A 19040-nucleotide genomic window follows, 5' to 3' on the forward strand; every position below is an offset into this window, starting at 1 on the left:
CCTATTAGGTGGTCACAATAAAGCAGAAATCAAACAAATAATGCTGAGAATCATGTGTGCACTGTTTCACTGGAAGCCTAATGTGAGGTAGTAGGTTTCTGAGGTAGACAAGGTGAAGATGGAAAATGAAAATGTTTTTGAAGGATTCAGCTGCAAGCATAAGTTCTGATGATAATTGGTTTTAACTGTTGAACTGGAATTTGTGGTGCCTTCAGGGCCAGGGGAAAAAAAATCAACCTGAAAAGATTGCTGATGACACTGGCAAAACACTCAGACATTAAATGAAATTTGAGGCAGTTTGTTGGCGTACACTAAAAGTTTGAGCAGAGCCTTGTAGCAGGTTGTTGTGTTTGCCATTTTCAGAAACTGCTCTAGGATAATTCTTGGGACAGGAAATTAGTAAGTGAACATCTATGAGATGAGTAAATAAGTGGTTTATTACTTGGGGCAGCTGCAGCAGCAGCTTTGTTAAGTTCTAAGCAGGATTTTCATTGCAGTGTGCGGCTCCAGTATCCACCGTGTGTGCCAGCAGCAGCAGAGTAGTAGAGTCAAGCTTAAATGCTTTGGCCCTGCTGAGAAACAGCCTTCTATGGGATTAAAATACTGCCTGCTATTAGGCTTTATAACTGGATTGGATTTTCAAGCAACTGTATCAGGCATAGATTCAAGCTCTATAGCACTGCAATGGATTTTCTAATAAAGATGGTATATTTTTGAAAAGGTTGCAGCTTTTAATTGGCACCCCAAGTTTGCGAGTTGTCATGAGTTCCTTAGTCCTTTTGAGTTTAGAGCAAGAGTCATGTCAAATTAGGGGCAAAGAGAGACTATATGCAACAATTCTCACTTAAAGTAATACAAATAGTGTGAAATCCTTATTACGTCAGGATTTTGTCTCATGATTATCTAGGATGTTGTCTTGTCTTGCATCATAATGGACGGTATTAAGGCAGACTTGAAATGCTGCAAGGTCATGTTACCAGTTTCCCACTAGTAATGCTGTTAGAAATACAGTTTAAAGAAAGGTGAGGTGGAGAGCTATGGTAGAAATGGTACCTGCTTGCTCTTCAGCTGAATAAAAAGGTGAGGAGGGAACTAATAGCTGGACTGTGATAGTTCATGTCTGCACATCATGTTTTGCCAGTCATTGGCTTAATATATTTTTTGGCACATTTATTGTGTCCTGGTAAAAGGAGACAAAATATCCAAATGAGCCAGATGTTTCATACTGTTACATGAACCAGTTTCTGGTATACTGTAAGCCCATTCAGGGCTACTGTTTGTAGTAAATTACACATGTCCCTAGATGTATCTAGTGTAGGCTTCTTTTTGTTAGTATTTTTTCCCAAGTATCTGAAAACAAGCCTAAAAATCACTGGGCTGGATAAAAACCTGTGTTGTTGCTAAATAAGTATTTTTCATGGACAAAAACATTACTCATTTTCCTACAACTTTTTGCTCACAGACTTGAATGGAACAAAGTGATTTATTGCTGTCAGAGGAACAGAATGTGTAATATAAATTTGATTTTCAAAGCAATATGATCTTTTGATTTCCAAATCAAGAGATCCTGAAAGTAACTGCGTTTTCAGAAAACATTAAAATCACTTGCCCTTCATACAGTAGTCGGTCTGCACATGTCTGTCTCTGGTTGCCTATGTATTTTCCTATTTTTCAATATTTGGCATGTCCTGTTGTTCTAGCTATTCACCAGAGCTGTCTATGTGTTTTGTTGTTTTTTGGAGACTGGTGGTAGTGTTGGTTTGGTTTGGGGTGTGTAGCTTTTTCAAAATTTATTTATTGTTCTATTTATTTCTTTATTTAATTTAAGTTAAATGTCTCTGAACAGAGGAGTGAGCCAAGCTGAAAGGCCAAGAGTGACTATAAATGGGTTTCATCGCATTTCAGTTTCTTGAATATTTTGGTTCATGTGTCCAGTAGGTAACACCAGTTCAGAGTGCCACGCTAACAGTGTGGAGCATCTTTCCACATGTATACAGAAGGCAATTTTCCTTATTACTCCATCTCCATAAAGGCTTCAACGTAGTACTTAAGCGGGCTTTCTAAAGACTTTTTTAAAACTTTTTTATCCCATATACATTGTTTCATTAGTAATTCAATTCTGGTATTTCATTTAGTTAATTGCTTTGATTCTTTTCTGTACATAACTTGCTGCATCTTTCTTTGTTGGAACATAATTGTTCAGTTGTATTGAAACTAAAAGAGAAGTTTAAAATATTGTTATTGCTGATGTATACTACCTGTGATTTTGTGAAATTAAGGAAGTATTTTGAATTCCTGAAAGCCTTTTTCTCTGACCAAAGTATACCTTTCTAACCTATAACTACAGATAGATCCAAGTTGTTTTGAAACATGAAATTAGCTGTTGCAACTGATTATAACATATGAGCATTTGCACAATTGTTCTTCATTAATAGAAAAGCTCTATTATTTTTAAATTTCTTGTATATTTAGAGCAAGATGTGTTTATGCTAAACAGTTTTGCTGTTTGCATAGTAGCTGTATGTCAGACTGTTGAGATCAGAATTTAAGACTAGTAAAGCTTATGTACAAGCTAATTTACAAAGCATCTTCTCTACACTGAAATTCCAGGCCATGCATTCTCTCTGCAGGAAACAAAAGGAACGTTTGGAGGATTGAGGTCTGTACAGCTGTCTGTAAACAGTTGGTACTTCTGTTGCGTAAAGGAATCATACTGAAGAGTCTATTACAGTCTGGTTATTGTAGTTGAAATTTAGTATTACAGTGCTGTTACAGGCAATGGATTTACAAATAGTGCAGCATTCTCCTTGAATACTAGGAGTATCTTAAAGAGAATAAAGTGTTTGTGTTAGAGGTGGGGAACATATGTCTGTTGTTTGGTTTGAGGTTTGGGTTTTTCTTGGGGTGGATGGGAAGGCAGGGTCTAGCATTTGTAACTGATGCTTTGAGATTATTGAGGGCTATATTTTGTTTAGTTTTCAGCTTTTCGTTATCAATCATGATAGTTTGGGGTGAAGTAAGAAAGGAGGATTCTTCTTTGAAGAGGTGGAACCTTGGTAAATTGAATAACAACGTAAAAAGCTCACAATTTAGTAAAGTGATGTCAGTCCTTGCATTGGCGTAGGGAAAAATTAGATCATTGCTTAAAAGTAATTTGAATCCTGGTTTCTTGTGAAATGCTTAATAAGACATTTGTGAGAACTTTGTGACTCTTGTCAACACTGAACAAATTATGACCATTTTAGTTTGCAAAGGTCTTTTAATACATACCTAAATTTTCTTCAGAGAGGGAAGAAAGGAAATAAATTCTTGAACTTTGAGATTTTCTGTGTTCAGTGGAACTGTTTTAACACATTTCAATAAAGTATATATTAACAGAAGAGAATATCTAGGATATTGATATTGTTGAGCTTGCATGGGACATGGCTTTAATAAAAAGCATAAGGTTAAGTATATATCTTCCATATAACACTATGGAACAGCATGAATTATTTTATGATATGTGCAGCATTTTTTTAATGCTTAAAGTAGCTGTTTAGTCTTGGTAGAATGGACAGACAAGTCCAAAATAATTTGCAGATTGTATTTTAGTACCCTATGTGTTTCTGTATAAGGATTTTTACTTCATCTTATTAAATGTTTCTATGAAATTTTATTTCAATAATGAAACTGTTTTAAGCTCAAGCTTTGACTCAGACCAGCAAATACAAGGAAATTAGCTTTAGCCCCAGCAATTACTAGACAAGCTAGAGCAGTGTAACTTGTGTAAGTACCATTTCTGCCAGTGTAGAAATGGTACATGTAGCATCCTTGGCTATGTACACCTGCTGTTTTTCCCTGCACCCGATCTAGTATTCATCTGACCCCTGCTCAGTTTGAAAAATGACTGGAAAGCCAATGTAGAATCCTCCTACTTTTCTGAATGAGCTCTCTGAAGAGTAAGTGATTGGACAGAAAAAGAGAAGGTCAGGCTGTCTTTGAACTGCTTTTTTTGGTCTTGACCATAAATGTACAGGCTCTGTTAATTAAAATTTATTAGATTACAGATTTGATTCATCTGGATGTAAGATGTAAGCTAAAGGAAAGAAGTGGGCTAAAAGGGTAAGGAAATGTAGGGGAAGAGAAAACTTAGGATTTAGATTTTTAAACAGTGTTGAGCTGTGGCTTTAAAAACTTAAAATTTTAGAAGGTTTTACTTTCTGTGCAGATACTCAGTTGAAGCTTAACTCAGATAAATGAGTATTTTTAGTTTAAAGATAAAAGCAACCATATTTAAGTGTAATTTTTAGTATTTTGAAAACCCTAAAAGCAAATGACTGTGCAGGAAGATTTTTGCTGACTCCTTAACTGATTCAAGGGTTTATGTAATAAAAGGGCTATGGCAGTGCTTCATGTAACAATAGCATATGTAGTACTTGGAATATCCTGAGCTCTAGTCAGACATGAATGGTATTTGCATGTGATACAGTACAGCATGATTTGCCTTACTAGCTCTGATATCTTTATTCTGAAATGTGCTCTTTTCTTAAGAAAAAATTGTTTTCTAACATGTTAAAGGTATGGTTATGTCATTGATGCCTCACTTCATGAAATAATTACTAATTTAATGAATGTGAACTATTCCTCAGAGGTCAGTGGGAATACTGTTTCCTTAAAATCTTTCTGATTTACAATGAGGTAATTATTTCAGGGTCTACTGACAACAATTATACAAAAGCTTACTCATATAGTAAATATTTTAGCATTACAAGGAAAAATATAATTGTTTTAAATTACTTTCTGATTTTACAGTATTTTTATAATAATTTCATTGACCTGGTATCATAATTTTTTAGCCCAATTAAAATCTGTAAATTTAGGCAGCTTTGATCTTGACTTAATTTTATGAAGGGTTTTCAACTAAATATCACTGTGAAGTTAAGGCTACAGTGGGTATTTTAAATTGACTTTATATACCGGAGTGTAGAAAGTTCTGAAAGTTACATTTTTAATGCTAAATTAACTGTCATTGAGGTAATTAATTTACCAAGCTGCTTGATTGTTTACTTTTTGTATATATTGTTTACTTTTGTATATATATATAGCTTTTTTTTTTTTTTTCCTTAAGGGGTTCAAAGGGATTTCCAGGGTTTTCAAAGGGATTGCAGCTATGGCTCTCAAGTTCTGATCCTGAATTGTCCCTGATTTCCCTGAATTCTCTTATTTTTGTGTAGGAGTTAGGACCCACTGTACAGTTTCTCTTATTCTTGTGTAGTTGTTAGGACCCAGTGTACAGTTTCCCTTTAAACAAGGCAAAAAGAAATAAATGTTTTTCTGGATTTGACCTTGCTATATGTATTGGTAGTGAGCACAGCGTCGTTTTTATGGTGCTTTCACCTGCAGACTTACTTTGAATAGCAAAAGCTGATATGAGAAAAACAGGCTTAGTCACAAAGGGGAGCAATGTGTTGCAATTTATCTACGTATAATTTTTTTAAAAATGTGAAAAATTTGGTATCTAAAGCAGTAATTATACATATTTACATTTTCTCTGTCACCTGTTGTCAGTCTGACTCAGGTTTTGGTTTTTTAGCACTTTGATTATTGTTTCCAGTAAATCTCTGTATTTCTAGATTGCTTCCTTTGGCAGTTCTGCTTTTGGAATAAAAGATTAAGCTGCACTAAAACCACTTTTTTAATTTTCAGTTATCTAGAAAAGTATGAAAAAGTCCATCATTTTGGGGAGGAGGATGATGAGGTACAACCAGGCAATCCAAAGCCACAACTTCCTATTGGTGCAATTCCAACTTCCTATAACTACCAGCAACACAGTGTGTCAGGTAAATTCTAGAGAGTAAAAGTGCTATTTCCTTCATGTGTGTGGATGCATTTTTTTTTGGACAGGCTACAGAAATAGTGCATAGATAAATTTGGAATATTACTAAAACCGTCAAAACACTCAAATGATTCGTTTTATACGTTCAAAAACCTTTCCACTGTGAACCAGAACAAAACAAATATTAAAATCCATAAGCTATTTCTCTTTACAAATATTATCCTTGCTTGCTTATTAGTAGAGTTGTGTAGTTACTTGTCTTGCAAAAAATTACCTTGAAAATTTGCGGTGTGTTTCTTTCAATCTCTAATTTCTCCACAGAGTCAAATACTGAATTGAGCCTACAATTTGTTAAGCTTTAAATCATAAGCTGGTGGGCTTTGTGGAATGGATGTGTAATTTGTTGTGTTGAATTCAAATTGTTCAAATTGTATTATAATTCCATTCCACTTTAATTAAAGCTTGTGTTTTATGAGCTATTTTTTGGGAGAATGTGATGCATTGTTGCGTTCTGGAGGTGGCAAGGGAATTGATATGTAACTAGAAAGGTACATAGCAGAGTAGAATGGGTTCCACATTTTGGCCAGACAGAAAATACATTGTATACTGTAAAAACTTGTTAAAATAGCAATAATTTATAAACAAACTTTTCCAAAATTCTTTAGTTACAGTAATATTGCTTAATGTATAGTTTCAAGATTAACGACTGTAGCTGTGAAAATGTTGTTGATTGTGTTGTTTTTTTTTTAATTTAGATTATCTTCGTCAAAGCTATGGGCTGTCTATGGACTTAAACTCACCAAATGACTATAATAAGTTGGTGCTTTCACTGTTATCTGGACTCCCAAATGAAGTGGACTTTGCAATTAATGTGTGTACTCTTCTTTCAAATGAAAGCAAGCATGTTATGCAGCTTGAAAAGGACCCTAAAATCATCACTTTACTGCTTGCAAATGCTGGGGTGTTTGATGACAGTAAGTATATAACAACATTTTTGCAACAGAAAGCGTCCATACCTGTATTGTCATCTTTCACAATTCATGATAATTAAGATGTTAATAATTTACTTCACAGTAGTATATCTAGTTTTTCTCTTTACCTTGTCCACAATTTCAGGTTTTATCAGATGTTACGTTTTAATTTAGGTAATCTTAAAAAAATTATTTTAACAGGTTAGTGAAATGAATTGGTTTTTGATGGTAAAGTTCAATTGTTCAGAATGCTAAGTTTATAGCATTGGATTTCCATCTGCTTGTAGTGTATTACTGTTTCCTTTTGAATTTGTAGTACCGTGCTGTCTTTCCATAATTCTTTTTTAATGCCAAGGCAGATTTAAAGTTTAAGAAAAGGTAGTCTGAAAACAATGACTTGCTAACATTTTTGTCCTGATACTTCATTATACATTTAACTGAGTGAAATTCAGGTTATAAAATTCAAGGGGGAAAAGTATTAATCTGATTTTCAGAATGACTTAATATAAAATTTCAAATGAGAATTGATTCCATCAAAATACTAAAGTATGTCAAATAAATTATTGAGATTTTTTTTCCATATGAAAAAAATGCCACCATGCCTAATTATTCCTTGTTAATGACATTCTGTCAAGAGAGGAGCAAAACATAAGTTAACCTAAACCATTGTAAAATCATAACAGCATAGCTTTTATCTTGGGGTGGTGAGGAAGAAGTATTTACCAGGTTTATGTGCTGAGTTGTTTGGGTTTTTTGTTTGGTTTTTATGTTTTGTTTTTCTTTGTTGCTTTTGTTTGGGGGGGTTTGGTTTTGGTTTTTGTTTGGTTGTGATTGGTTGGTTTGTTTTGTTGGGTTTTTTGGTTTTGTGGGGTTTTTTTGGCTGGTTGGTTGTTGGTTGATTTTTTTGTACTGAAGTTCAGAAATTACCTCCAGAAAAAATTACTCAAATGAGCCTTTTCAGCCAAGCATAATTAAGTCTGATTATATAGATTATCATATCTGTTTAAGTAGAAAGTTATTTTGCATGTGTAAGCACAAACATAGTATGGTATGTCAAAGATCCTGTTTTAAAATTCTGGGGAAAAACCAGTGTTAGCCATTGTGTATGGTTTAGTTGGGTTTTTTTTAATAATTGGCTTTTTTACATAATGATTTTGAGCTTTCCCCTTCTCCCCACAGTATTGTATTAGTGTCCTCCAACTTCTCTCTTGCTTTTTCTACAAATTTTCTGAATAGTTTGTACATTTTTCAGTGTCATTGAAAGGAAAGGTCATTTAGTGTTTGCATCTAGTCCAGGCACAAGAACTTTCAAAGGAAAATATTTGAAAGGAAGCTAAAGGGAAACTCAGGCCTCCATATAATTCCAGAATGCTTGCTCTCTAGATTTTTGAGGTTACCATCACTCCCATGTTCTTTTGATGAAACTTCTGTTGATTTAGAAATTTGCAAATAATTTAATTGTGTTTTATATTGCTATTTAAGGATTGTTTTGGATGCTGTAGGGGTAGACAATGTTTTCTGGAGTTCTTAACTTGAAAAACAGTTTATTCCATAGAGGAATGATGAGCATGTAATGAACTCACTGTTTTCATTCCCTGGGAGAAACTTAATTTTTATATTACATGATTATGTTTTCTTCTGGATAAATCCAGGGAAATATCCTTGCAGCATTAGGAGGACTAATTGGGGCAAATGGGGGAAAGAAACAGCAGGGGTATGTTTACGTATTTTTGAAGCATGAAATTTCAATTTGAGATACTTACATGGTTTTATAGTATAAATAATAAAGGTAAATCTGCCAGGTTTCATCATGAAATAAATGAGTTCTCTAGTTAGTAAATTCAGGCATTATGAAAATACTACCACAACAATTTCAGGTGGCAATAAAACATAGCTGATTAACTTGATTTAATACAGGTTTTAGATTTTTCTTGTCTATAATTAAGGTTTTATAATTGTTATTATTTATAGTGTTTTTAGGTAAAATATGTCATCAGCTTCCCTCCTGTCCCCTCCTAAACTTCAAGATGACAGTTGGATTGCAGGTCATGGGGCAGCCCCGGGGTTTTGGGGGTCATATAGTATATTCAGCTTGGAGAGCTGCTTGGTTTGGATTCTGTGAATTGAAAGCTGATGTGGTCTTGGAATTGAGATTTGTAGCATTTTCTACAAAATAAGAAAATGTGACCCAAAATGTTTAACATCAATGTGTTATTAGTTCATTACAGAGCTATTGCAAGACAGAGATTATTTTTAGATTGACTCAACATTTGAATCAAATTGACTGAGTTTTAGCTACTTTCAAGGAGTGATGATTACAGAAGCTGTGGTAGTGGCTCAATTAAACATCCAAGAACATCTATTACTGGTCTTGGTTAAGTATTGAGTTTGAATTGAGTGCTGTCAAAGTCTTACTACTTTACTACTGTTACTGTATACTTTACTTTCCTACTGTTTTTTAGGAAACATAAGTGAGAATTTGTTTAATTATTACAGTAGTGTTTGTGCTTACACAGTGCACATGGATGTGAGGGTGAAAACAGCAGTCATCTTATTGGAAAAGAGCTCTGGAAAAGTTTCCCCTGGAAAAGTTTTTTTTTTTTTTCAGCATTCACAATCTAGCCCTTATAAACTCCTTACTCTGAATTTACACTGTAAAACAGCAGTGTTAATTAAATTACAACAGACATTTCAGCTGGTTTGTGCAGTGATATTTCTTAAGATTAAAAGGAAACACTGGAAGAGTCTATAGCGTTCTTGAATCTTTATTTAGTTTATGGATTAATAAAAAAATGTTCATTTAAAAAAATTTTACTTAATTATGCTTTTTGTGCTTAAAGCTTTAGGATCATTTTCTGCTGTATTTGGAGACGAGTGGAAGGAGAAAACTGATAGAGATTTTGTTAAGGTAATTAAAAAATTACTAAAATAATTTTGTATTGCATATGGTGGGTATCAAATCCTTGAAAAAGATTGAAAATTCAAAGATATCCTAGCATATGTACTTAAAATTACTCTCAGCTTCATTCCTTTGATTTAAATATAATTGGACACTATGTCTCAGTTATCTTAAGATGTTGGGATAACTAGGAAGAAGTGTATTAAGAAAAAAAATGGTATAAGGAAATGAACAAAGGTTTCTGTGTTTCCTTTTATAAGGAAACTAATATGTGTGAAGAAAAGGAATGTTGGGCAACGTATTTACCAAGAGGCAACAATGCTGTGTTGGGTTTAGTTTTGAACTGTGATCATCAGTAAAGAAACATTCTGAATTAGAAAAATTAAGGTCACAGCATAAGAAGCTATGATAAATACTTCAGCAGATTAGCAATGTTGCTGGTTTCTTTCAGTTTAAAACTATTTTTGCATAAGGCATTTTTAATATTTCCACTAGAGGGCATGAGCTACTGTACAAGCAGTGAAATGAAGTAAAAATAGAACTAAAGTTTCTTTGCACAAATGGTTATTTATTCTAGATGAACTTTTTTAGGTGAACAAGAGCATGCATTATAGCTGAAAGAGATTTGATATTTAAGCATATTTACTATGATATGTGATTTCTTTGAATTGAATTACAAGTGGTGATTTATGTGGCTAAAATAGAAGAAAGCTAGATTAAAATATATTTGGATACCTTATGCTTTTTATTAAATAAAAATGGGACGTGATAATCTTCTGAGTTTCTTATAAAGCCAGATTTCTGCTCCATTTCATAATTGTTTTATATACTGAAATATCTTGCCAGTATTACAGAACAATATTTGTTGGGAGCTTTCTCCATTTATCTTTTGTTTTGTTTTTATGTACTCAGTTTGGGAACAAGCTGGACCATAATAGTTTTAGTTAATTGATAAGTTTTGAAATACCAGTGTAAAGATTCCCTAATCAAAATTTCCTAAGTAAACTTAAAACCAAGAAGGCTAAGTTCTCATATTTGTGAGTATATGGACTTGAAAATATAAATGTGCTGAAAATATGAATGTGATACAAATGTGCCAAACTTAAGTGTAAAAATTAATGTTTCATAACCTTCAAAATTTCCCTTTTCCACTGAAAATTATGTCCAGAAGTACTGTAGGTTATGGGTTGGTTACTTGGTTTGTTTGTTTGTTTGGAGTTTTTTTGAAGCACTTAGCACTTCTGTGTTGACTTCCCACTAAGCTGTCACAGACTGTTGCTGATCTAGAGCAGCAACAAGCACCATGTCTAGATCTGTAAACATCTGAAATTATACAGTATTCTAATTTATTACATATTCATTACTTATATAAATTTAAGTAATTGTCATAAGGCCAGGTGGTTCTTATAAATGTTTTAACAGAGTTTTAAGTAGAACCACTGTAACTGCAATAAGGTTTACTAATAAAAAACTTGGATGCTCTTCAAGATCTATTTTTGGACATTACAACATATATAGTAGCATTCTGTAGTGAAATACTGCTGACAGCATGGCAGAAATACTCAGAAAGCATGTGAAAATCTTAACATCAGATGGTAAAGTATCTTTAATGCCAGGAATTCAGATTTTTCTGAGCATCTCACTGCAAGCATTTGTTTGACCTTACTACTGGAAGTAATTTATTTTTTATTGCAGCTGTGGCTGTGTCAAAACAGAAGTTGGGGGAAGCATGGGAGCTTCTTGATGTAGGAGAGAGATATTTGGTTGTTAACACAGAGTTGTGTGTCTGGTTTTAGTGTTTGTTCTTGGGTTTTTTAAATGTGTTTGTGCAGTTTTAAGGAAAAAGAATGGCTATTAAGTTACTCCTTTCACCATTCAAATGATCCTTTTTTTTTAAATCTTTTTTTTTTTTTTGTTTGTTCATCTTGGTGCTAGTTGTGTCCTCCAGTATTGCTGCTCTGTCAGTTGAAGGTGAAGATGAAAAGCAGTGTGTTTCTTTATACTAAACTTCAAGGGAATCAATTACCTTTCTTTCCTTTTTTCTTTCCATTCCCCCCCAGTCCTTACTGCATTATATAAGACTATATAAGTTGGAAAAAATTATATTTTTCATTATATTACCTGCAGCAGTACATACTTTCTGACTTTTTACAGAACTTCTAAACTGAACCAAATGTTTTTACTAGTCAGTGAATCTGTTCCATTAATTGTCCAAATTGCAGTATTATTTAAGTTGAACCTGCTGTTATCTCTTACAGCTATGCTAGCTTGTTCTGTTCTCACTCTTGATTTTTCCTCGTGCTCCCAATAAGCTTAAATGTCTAGTTAGTTGGGATGACTGTGCGTCCTTATTTAAGGATTGGAACAACTGGCATTTAGCCAGTTGTCTTGCATCTCTCCTTGTTTGTTTTGTTGTCCCCATCCCCAAGCTCTGATGGCATCCTGCTGAGATGTTTTCTCCTCTACTCTGGAAGCTTTCCCATTCTTGACTCTTTCACTTAGCTTTGAATATCCTCATGTTACCAAGGTTCACTTGTGAGTATAGTTCACTTGCAAGAGTGATTGGTTCATATAGTATGTTTATAATCCGATTGATTTAGCTGTTTTTCCAGATATTTCTTTTATGTCTCCAACAGCTGCTCAGTGTCTGATGTGTAGTGTATGAAAAATTGCATTGCATTTCTTCATGCACCGTTCATCTCTGTTTACTTGAGTCAAATGATTTGCTTTTCATGTTCTTGGACTACTTGAGACTTCCTCTAGCTGTAGCGTTCCAAAATCCACATACATGCAGTTCTTGTGCCTTACATACTTCTCTGATTTTTTTCTTTATTTTGTGATTTTTTAAAATTTTGTTGCCTAACTCCTTCTTTCTATACATTTAAATTTTTTTTCATTTACTGTGCATTTATCCTCTGAATCTTTCTCAGATAGTGTGCAAAGAGAGGTCCATATGCACTTAAATACTTGAAATACTTTTCAAACATCACTTTTCTTGTCTCCCAGAGTAATCTGTCAAGCTGACTTGACTCCAGTTGCTCTCATATTTTTCTTGAACAATAAGTCATTATACCATTGGTAAATTTTGTTTTGTGGACTCAAATCTCCATTGTTTTTATGGACAGTCATTTGGTTGATCTTATTTGCAGTGAATTCTGTATAATCCATTGCATTTTTTCCCAAAGGAACTTGGGTACTGTTAATGATCAGACTGTGAATGTGACTCAAGTTCTTTACCTTTGTCCATTATCTCTTAGCATCTAGATGCCACGAATCCCCATTTCGTTACTTCCAGGTTTTAGCTTTGTTTCTATAAGCAGTTCATGGTTTAAATATATATATATATAAATAACTAATGATCCTGTTTATTTCTATTAATGCGTAGTATTAGATTGCAGCTATCCTTCATAGTAGGGAATAAATAACTGCTGGGCATGCTGAACTGATTTTTTGTTGCCTTTGTGCTGTGTGTTTTTCAAATGAATGCCCAGAAAGCTTCATTATTTCTTTCCACTTTTGCTGTTCCTTTGGGGGAAAAAGAAAATTGTCATGTTTCACCTGTTCCCTTGCAACAGAATTTTGCCTGTATGCCTTCATCCTCTGTGGCTCATGGTGATAGCTTCAGTATTAATTAGAAAAATTTGTTTGTCACAAACAGATTAGAAGTTAAGACTTTTTTCTAGCTGTTACTGTCTTTGCTAAAATGAGGTAATAATCCTTTCTGTGCAAGTAAATCCTCTTTACTAAACAGTACTTGGATAGCATTTAGCAACATTGCAGTGAAAATAAATTCTTTCCCTTCCAATTTAGAAAATCTGTAGTATTGTATTTGTCAAGAAAATAGTAGTGTCAAGCTTGGTATGAATGCTGTAATTTAGTAATTACATTTGCATAGCAAAATTTCTCCTGCTGTTCAGCTGGTTGTACTTCCCATCCTTCCCTTTTTATCCAGATTTATTGGTGGTTTTATTCTATGATTATAGTCAAAAGAGGAATGGTATTTCATTAGTGAGTCAAAGAAATGTACAAATTTTTATTAGTCAAAGGAAGAGTTACATCTCTTTTCAGATATACACATTAGAATGCATATATCATTATATATTTTTATATTATTATACATCACACCATGTATTTTTATTAGCTTGCAAACCTTAATTCCTTGATTAATTCTTGAATTTCAACAGGACTAACAACAAAACAACCATTTACAGACCAAGCCCTAAATTTGTAAAGTAATTTGAATTCCAGTCTGCTGAAGTCTTCTGCTTTGGTTATATTTATAAAGGTTTTTTGTGATGGTGGTGGTTGTTTCTCTCTTTTTATTATGTTATGTTGAAGTAGGAAAAACAGCAGCAGCTTTAAAAAGTCTTTCCAAATAGCAACTTCTTGCAGGAGTCTTAAGATCTGCTGAGAGTGGGAGGAGTAACCTTACTCTACCTCAGGTCATCACCGTATGTAAGAGATGAAGGAGGATGAACTGTACTTTTTCTGCATTTGGAATTGCTGTATTTCCAATGATATATAGAAAACTGTCCCATAGTTGCAGTAGGTGCTTCAGCAGAGCACTTCTGTGGTAGTATTCGTTGATTGTGACTGCATACTTCCAGTTCTTTAAGGGAAGAATTTCGTTTTGTAAAGTACTGAACATCTTGCATATCATCACTTCTGGTTACTATCAGATGAATCAAAGTACTTGAAATGTTTAAGGAACAAATATTTTAATATTATTTCAGTATTTTAACATAATAGAAATAAAAGTAATTAGTAGTTAAAGAAATAGCCCCTAGAAATTAAGTGTTTTTAATTCTTTCTTCAGTTTTGGAAGGATATTGTTGAGGATATTGAAGTTCGTGATCTAATTTCTGACAGAAGCAAATCTCAAGGTGAGACATCTTGACTAATCTTAATACATGCATGTTGGTAAATTGAGCAAAGGAAGGACTAATATGTATTTATTTACTTCATAGATATTCCATCAGAAGAATGGATTTGGGAATCCTTATTTCATCCACCTCGCAAATTGGGCATTAATGATATTGAAGGGCAGCGGGTACTTCAGATAGCAGTGATTTTACGAAATCTTTCTTTTGAAGAGGGAAATATTAAACTTCTGGCAGCTAATCGTACTTGTCTTCGGTTCCTGCTACTGTCTGCTCACAGTCACTTTATTTCTCTACGGCAGTTGGGGCTTGACACACTGGGAAATATTGCAGCAGAGGTAATGTGCTTTCAAACAGAACAGTCCAAATATAAATTGATAAAAGCAGTAGTGTTAATGAAATTATCTTTTTTCCTATATCATTGGGTGGAGAAGGAAATAAATTATTCTCTGAATTTGTAATTAGCAATTTGAAAACGAGTGTTCAGAGCCAAAACTAAAATATGACTGTATGTGTCCATTTGCTAAAATAGAATCACATGAAGAAAACTGATGATATAGGGAAATAAGAAGATTGTATAATTTTTAGTATAATTTCCCAGAGAGAATTAAGGAATTTTTTGAGTTCTGCACTTCTTCACTTCATAATTATAACCTTTAGTCATGACTTTAGTCATGACAGTGTGTTTAAGAAAGAGGGTTGTGGAGGATTTTATGTCCTGTATACTGTACTTTGTGTAAACTAATCATGTGCCACTGGGTATGCTGCCAGAATCATGAAAGGCTTTCTTTATTTTCTTTTTTTCTTTTTTTTTTTTTTTTTTTTGAGAAGTTTGAATGTTACAAAATACACTATTTCAGTATGTCATATTGTTGTGCAGAAAATTATATGGATTTTATAGGTAGTGTATTTAGATAGTCCTTATATTTTAAAATGTAACATAAATTTAAGTAAAATGGGTACTACCAGAGAATAAGATTGGAAGTATTGGTCCACTACTAAATATTGAAAGAAAAGATGGTGTTTTTCATTTTCCATGTACCAAACTTCTTTTGAATGAGAAAGAATGTTACTTATGTCTGAGATCTCTGGTTGAGAAGCAGAAGTAGAAACAAGATGAATGACTGGGATAGCATTTGGGAAGGAGTACTTTTGTTACTCAAGTTCTGGTCTTTGTTGGATATCACAATCCGTTTGTATATACTGTTGACTGCCTGAGAATAATGTTATTTTCCTTATTCTGAGCACTGGAAAGTATAAATTAGATTGCTGCTTCAGAGCAGAAAAGGAGGGGATTGCTCAAAATGCTAGGTACAATCAAAAGCTCACAGGGTTCAGTTTTTATGAACACAAATGTAATTTATGTGTGCTGCACTTGAACACTTCTGAACCTTATATTTTGATAAGCAAATTTAAGTATTTGAGCACTATGTGGATAGTGTTAGTAATTTTTTTTTTTTCTCATCAGCTTCTTTTGGATCCTGTTGATTTCAAAACTACTCATCTAATGTTCCATACTGTTACCAAATGCCTCATGTCAAGGGATAGATTTTTAAAAATGAGAGGTAAGATCTCTAGCTATTCTTGTTGTTGTATCAGAATTGTAATTATTGTTGTTTAAAACTATTTTGTATTTGTTTTTCAGGCATGGAAATCTTGGCAAATCTTTGTAAGGCTGAAGATAATGGTGTCCTAATTTGTGAATATGTGGATCAAGAATCCTATAAAGAGATCATATGTCATCTCACTCTACCAGATGTGCTTCTTGTAATCTCAGCACTTGAGGTGCTATACATGCTCACAGAAATGGGAGAAGTGGCCTGCTCAAAGATTGCTAAAGTAGAGAAGAGCATAGGTAAGAGAGAAGCAAAATCTATTATTTCTCTGGCTTATATTAAAAAAAAGACTTAACCACTGACCATGACATATTCTTAAAATTGTGGTTTGCTTGTGTGTATGTGAGCACACAGCATGGGGATGGAATTTATTAAATCTATTTATTATGTCCTCAAGGAATTGGTGATGCTAAAAAATCTGAAGTGTTTTTTTAATGCCACAAAATGTGTTTAAAAAACCCAAACAAACCTACAGAAACATGCAAAGACTGGTTCCCTTTCAGCACATGGCAATTTTAAAGTAAATCAGTATGTTCCAACAGCATTTGTCTTGTCCTAATGTCATTGTTGGTTTTACATTCAATACTTTAGATACATTAGTATGTCTGGTTTCTATGGACATCCAGATGTTTGGACCTGATGCTCTTACTGCTGTAAAACTCATTGAACATCAGTGTGTTAGCCAGCAAGGAATACTTGATGTCAGACCACAGGTGATGGATCATGGTTCTTCACAGGCCCATGCAACAGGTGTCCCAGGTGAGTATCACTGCAAGAGAACACACTGTTCTAAAAAAATTTCCCATATGATCTATGATTTTTATCTTCTCTGGATTTCTATTTAGTTTACATAAATAAGTGTAACACTGTGCATAACATTTGTATCTTTTTCAAACACTCACTCATGAAGAAAATACACTATGTTAGCCAAAGCTGTGTTAGCCAAAACAGTTGTGAAACAACCTTTGAAAGAATTTTAATGTTTTTCAATTGCTAATCTGAAAATTTTCTGAAAGTTACACACATTGCTTATTTTAACTTGTTCAGTGGAAAGAAAAAGTATCTCTTCTAGATTGTTCCCACAATTTTCAGAAAATTAGAGGTCCATTTTATTTTATATTTTACACTGGCTATTACTGGGCAGTAACATCAAGTATCTGGTAGAATTGCAGAGATGAGCTAGACTCACTCTTGAAGGTTCTAAACAGTTTCTTGTTATGAACGAAGATGTAACTATTCTTAGGAAGTTACTAAGATAGGACCTTTGGAGCAGATACTGGTTGGGTGTGCTGTTTTTGGAATGGGTGTAGTTACTAGAGCAGAAATGATTGGGAGAGAATGTAGCCAAGGGGATGAACAAGAGTGAATAGGATGAACTGATGTGACATTGCCACATGATCCTTTGCATTATATTTGCATCCACTTAAGAACTGGAAAAATAATTGCTGTGTATTTGCGTGGGTTTTGGAGTATTGTGCCCCTTTAAAATCATGCTCCATACTGTAAAGTACTGAGATTGTGATCATGAATCTGGAAGCAGCTGTTCACTAGGTGCACTCCTCATGATTGCACTTGAGCGATGACTCTGGCACTGGCAAGCCCTGCTTCACTGTGGTAAACTGTAGTGCAGATCTGTAGTCTGCTGTGGGCACCTTTGTGACTTGCCTTAGCTGGATACGTCCTTCCTGACAAATACAGGGGAAACTGTACCAGTGGATGTTGTGAAGTGCTTCATTCATGAGGACAAAAACCATTTCAGCAAGTTTTGTTTTTTTTTCTTCCCCACATTCTCTTCAGCCTCTAGGACAGCACCACATGTTGCTCCACCTCCAGGAATAGTAGAAATAGACAGCGAGAAATTTGCATGTCAATGGTAAGTGTATAGTTCTGTTCAAATACATTAATGAAGAAGAAAAGCAAAGAGAAATACTGAATTTACATGTCACAGAATTTTCTACTTTGCTTCACTTTGCTGTTAGACTAATTTTTCTGAAAAGTGTAAACCGAATCCACTCCATCATTGCTTTGAAGAAGTCTGAAAGTAAAAATTCAACCAGACTATTCAGTTTTCTTGCGTTGATTCATGAAGTTAGTTGTTTTGTCTCTTCGGACAGAATTTGATTTGATTTTTAACACTGATCTTGATTTAATTTATTTTTTAAATTGTCAGGCAGTGTTACCTGTTTCACAGGAATTTTTATCTGGTAATGTGTTGCTTTATTACTGAATCAATATAAAAGTTATTATCAAATTAGGAAGCTAAGGCCCTGCAAAACTCTTACATGATCATTGTGAACTTCAAATTAAAGAAGATCAAAATTTTTTCCATTCAAATTCTCTTGCTTTCAACTGATATTATTGTCAGATATTTAGAGACAAACTGTGGTTCTCGTGTAAACTGCCGGTGATCTTTCTGAGCTTTTTGTCTTACATAAATCAACTCATGTTCCAGGAATTTGTATTAATTGGTTCCTGATGGGCCTTTCACTTCTGCTCCTTCACAGCTCTTAGGTTCATCTTTTGTCATACTGAGGAGACAAACACCTTCCAGATAAAGTGGATGGAATTTACAAAGCTTAGTGTTTTAGGTTATCGTGAAGTTATACTTCCAGCAGAGCTTTGGATGTATGGGGGAAATATTGCAGATTTTTGTGGTCAGCTGATGTTACCATGCTTCTCTTTGCACACTGCAAAGTATTATTAACCATAATAATTAATGCTGAAAGATTGAGAAGTTTCACATTTAGGCATTTAAACAGGGATACCTGGAACTGGACTCTCTCTACAGATCACATTAGCAAACTTAGATTAATGAACATTTTAATGGTATGTTTTAGACATTACTTCCTGCTTAGAGAA

The 19040-nt window shown here is 33.9% G+C and overlaps 1 protein-coding gene across 1 annotated transcript in view; it reads left to right on the top strand.

Annotated features, from left to right (window-relative positions):
- ARID2 (AT-rich interaction domain 2) overlaps positions 1-19040 on the top strand; it is a 91767-nt gene that overhangs the window by 47490 nt on the left and 25237 nt on the right. Inside the window, exons 4-12 of the mRNA XM_021547420.3 lie at positions 5686-5819; positions 6571-6789; positions 9627-9694; positions 14502-14568; positions 14653-14903; positions 16034-16130; positions 16211-16420; positions 16773-16940; positions 17979-18054. Of these exons, the coding sequence (XP_021403095.2) occupies positions 5686-5819; positions 6571-6789; positions 9627-9694; positions 14502-14568; positions 14653-14903; positions 16034-16130; positions 16211-16420; positions 16773-16940; positions 17979-18054 (1290 nt within the window). The remainder of the gene's footprint in view (positions 1-5685; positions 5820-6570; positions 6790-9626; positions 9695-14501; positions 14569-14652; positions 14904-16033; positions 16131-16210; positions 16421-16772; positions 16941-17978; positions 18055-19040) is intronic.

This window comes from Lonchura striata, chromosome 5, assembly GCF_046129695.1.
Source record: "Lonchura striata isolate bLonStr1 chromosome 5, bLonStr1.mat, whole genome shotgun sequence".
NCBI classification, from domain to species: Eukaryota; Metazoa; Chordata; class Aves; order Passeriformes; family Estrildidae; genus Lonchura; species Lonchura striata.